This window comes from Hydra vulgaris, chromosome 09 (genome assembly GCF_038396675.1).
Source record: "Hydra vulgaris chromosome 09, alternate assembly HydraT2T_AEP".
NCBI lineage: Eukaryota > Metazoa > Cnidaria > Hydrozoa > Anthoathecata > Hydridae > Hydra > Hydra vulgaris.
This window is the reverse complement of record NC_088928.1, coordinates 1,109,900-1,113,943: the sequence shown is the minus strand read 5'-3', so window position 1 is coordinate 1,113,943 and position 4,044 is coordinate 1,109,900. Positions and strand designations below refer to the sequence as shown.

Genomic DNA, 4,044 nt, shown 5'->3' with positions numbered 1-4,044 from the left:
AGTTATGCTTTATTTTAACTCTACTTTAAAAATTAACGTTTATAATTTTTTTTAATGAGTCATCAATTAACGTGTATAATTTTTTTTAAGGAGTCATCAATTAACGTTTATAATTTTTTTTAATGAGTCATCAATTAACGTGTATAATTTTTTTTAATGAGTCACCAAAGGGGCTCTAAGAATAACAATCCAGTTATTTTTAATTCATTTATCTCACATCACATCGATGTAATTATGTATTGTGGCTATAGAGTAGCCTAGCAACAGCTTACAAAAAGTTAATTTTGAAAATATATCTTTTAATCTTGAAAAAAAAATTGAATACTAATATTAGTAAACATTCAAAAAAGATGAAATTTATCTATCTAAAACAGTAAAAAAAAAAATTTCTACGCTCGAAAATTTTTATAAAGGATTTAAAAACAAAAAAACACACTAAAGTAACTATTGCTGAAACTACATTTTATTCATTTTGAGAGGTTTTTTATTATTTTTTGAATCTTTGCATTTTGTACTGGTGGTTACTTTTCTAGTAATTTCCTTTTAATAAACGGCTAAATGCATATTTAATGGCGAAAAATTAGAAAAAGTTGCTCGTTTCCAATTAGAAACTTTTTATATTCAGTATTAGTCTGGACGCTACGTGTAATTTTTTCGGAAATGAAGTGTGCATTACAAAAACTAATAAAAATCAAAATCAAATCAAATCAATATATTTTCACTTTAATAATAACTGCATATATATACAATCGTGCGGGACATTTGCAAACATTTATAAACTGATTACGTCTAAAGACCTATGATGGTATAATTTATAGCATAATAAGAGGAAAAGTTGCGCCAAAATATTCAAAAGTTTTCTTTTTATCCAAATTTAGTAAAACGATTGAGAGACAAAATAAAACGACATTATACGTTTGAATGCAGTCATAACCCGCTATATATACTTCAAGTAACATCAAAATAGTCTTCAGATGAAACCTTGTACCCCCTTGTAAACGAGGAAACATTTTTAAATTATTGTTCGTATAAAAAGCAGGGGAATTTAGGCCAACAGGAAAAAGCTGTAAGGATGCTACAGAGCAGGAAAATTGTTTTAGTGAAATCACTGCAGGATAGTAATGTAATATATGTCCAAGGAATGTTTAAAAATCCTATGGTACTAATATACGGCCTGCTGTTGTGTCATTTGAAAGCATAACTCCTTAGCAAATTTATATTGTAGTTGTCCAATAGGCTCTAGTGGATTGTGCTGTCATATTTTAGCTCTTTTATTATATTTAAAACATTATTTTGAAACTAATGAGAAAGTTTTAAAATTATCGTGGTATTATAAGTGGTACAAACGGTCTTCAAAAGGATCTATACCTATTTTTTGATGAAACCTGATTTTGGTTTTATGTTTTTAAGTAGAATCTATGGTTCTACTTAAAAACATAAAACCAAAATTAGCCCAATTAAAAAAAAATATATTGTAAATTAAAAATATCTCCTACTAATCCGAATTAAAAAATTATAAAAGAGATTTAACTTTAATTGTAAAAAAAAGCTAAAAGAACAGTTGAAAAACGAAAAACCAATTGAAACACACATTTATTCTATTTTAATTAATTCAACATTTGGGACACAGACTTCTGCTGGACAACATTACATGGACTGCATTACAAATATACATTAAGAACAGTTTTAGCATTATCTGATCGTCAATATTGCAAATCACAACTGTTTAATGAAAGTGTAATAAAAGCAGACGAAGAAAAAATAAAGCAAATAAAATATTACGTGGATAATGACTCTTTAATTAAAAATGATACTAGTACAAGTGTAAATATACACCAAAATGATTCTTTTATAAATCTTATAATAAATCAGAATACTTTGAAAATACAAGTTAAAACAACAGATCTAGTATATCAAAATTGCAAAAACATACCACTACATAATGAAATAAATGAGCAGCTGCAAAGTAATATTGAAAATAGATTTAAGTTTTTTAAATTCACCAAAGCCTTATGGTAGAAATTATATACATGTAGAGCAAGGTACTGATAAATGGCATGAGTGCAGAAAGTTCAAAATTACTGCAAGTCGACTACCAGCATTACTAGGGTTACATGGAAATGTAAAATATTCATTGATTTGGGATGTCGTCAAAAATGGTACTAGCACTCCTGATATGAGTCATATAAAAAATATTCAACGTGGTATCTTATATGAAGAAATAGCAATAAAAAAATTTGAAAAATTAGTAATTGCGAGATTGAAAAATGTGGATTCTTTGATCACCCTTTTGATAAAAAGTATGGATGCAGCCCCTGATGGTTTAGGTCCTTGCAGAATTTTATTAGAAGTAAAAACTCGTGCATAAATCACCGATAGGCCTTTAACATCTCTTAGTAATTATCCACAATATTATGTTCAATGCCGACTTCAAATGCTATGCACAGATGCAAAATATTACGTTTTACAGTCGTATCACCCTGAAACAGAATCCTCAAATTTTTTTCTAGTTTGTCGTAATTTCACAGTAATGCAAGTTATCAAAGAAGTCTTAGATTCTATCTATCACAACAATAAGATATTAAAGTGGGATCATTTGGAAGTAAAAGAGTTGATTAATTTTTCAAAAGCTATTATTGGTCAAATTCCAGATTTTTTTACCCTTGAAACCATAGCAACAGTTATAAAAGCAATCGCTAAGAAAGCACCTATTATTTATTTTGTTAATGAATTTAATTTTAGCATTTTATAATAATATTTAAAGAATATTATTAACTAAGTATATTAGAAATTATTTTTGTCGAGAATCAATTTTAATTTCAATAGTTTAAATTTTCAATATTACCACCTCAAATATTTAACTATGGGTTTTAAGAGAAAAAAAATTAACAATATAATGAAAGCAATTTTTTTTAATACTATTCTTTTGATCCTATTGTCAAATTTACAATGTGTGCTATCATTTGATATGGCGAAGATAACAAATCCATTCTATTTATGGGCCACACAGTTTTCATAATTCCCCAATCCCGTATTCTTCCAATGTACCTTTCAACGTGAGTACGAGTTGAAGCTATGTCAAAGTTACGGGTTACATCTACTTGAGAAAATTGATCAGAATCTTTTTGTTTTGGACGATTTAATGTTATTCCCTTCATTGTGCAAAACTCTTGTATAAAAAAACCTCTGTCACTCATAATTTCATGATCTCTCTCTACAAATAGAATAGTATCGGATTTTTTTGTTAGATCTGAATCCGTGATAGCGCCTGGATATATATCGCTAAATAATATGCTACCACCGTTTGGTGCCATTCCGATTAAAGCTTTTCCTGTTTGGGTGTTTTTATTATTAGAAAACATGAAAGAATTTAGCTCAAAATTTGATGCACTTTGGAATTTAAACTCTGATGCATTAATAATTAAATCAGTGAGACCATGTCTAGTTTCAATAAATCCTTTTGACACCTTTTTTACTAAAAAACCAGATTCTGGCATTAAATCAATTTCATTGAGTATGGTTGACAGAAATATAACCCATCCTAAAAATATTCTTTGAGTAGTTGACTTTGATGTATATAAAATGTATGCCATAACACCTTGATTGAGCCCATGTCGACATGTTGTAAGAACAAATAACAGTTCAGTTGGTAAATCGATCGTTCTTCGATTAGTGTTATTTTTGCAGTCAGGATATGGAATTAAGTGAGTATATGGTACATCAGAATTTAAAAGTAAACTAAACTGTTCAACTGAGAGTGTACATAAGTACTTAAAAACAATTGGCTGGTTAAGTAATTCAGAATATTTAAAATTATTTTTATGTGTAATGTACATTTTCTTTTGTGCTTTAAGCAGCTCAATTTGATTTTTTGCGTGTCTTGATTTTTTTTTTAGATTTGATATCTTGAGTAGTGCTGAACTTTACTGTTTCTTATATTTCTTTTGTGAAGGCTCTTTTTGTATTGATGAGATAACAGAATGGTATCTATTTTAACAGGATTACTTTTGATTAAAATATCATTAAAAATTTCAGCTGCTATTT

General features: G+C 28.1%; 1 protein-coding gene across 1 annotated transcript; it reads right to left on the bottom strand.

Moving 5' to 3' along the window:
- Positions 1-2,918: 2,918 nt before the first annotated feature.
- LOC105847821 (uncharacterized) lies at positions 2,919-3,836 on the bottom strand. The gene has a single exon (XM_065806372.1). The coding sequence runs from the start codon at positions 3,834-3,836 to the stop codon at positions 2,919-2,921; it is 918 nt and encodes a 305-aa protein (XP_065662444.1).
- Between the last annotated feature and the right edge of the window lie 208 nt (positions 3,837-4,044).

Bases quoted from the DNA above. Each gene is read 5' to 3' on its own strand.
- LOC105847821 (XM_065806372.1), bottom strand. From the start codon at position 3,836: ATGTACATTACACATAAAAATAATTTTAAATATTCTGAATTACTTAAC.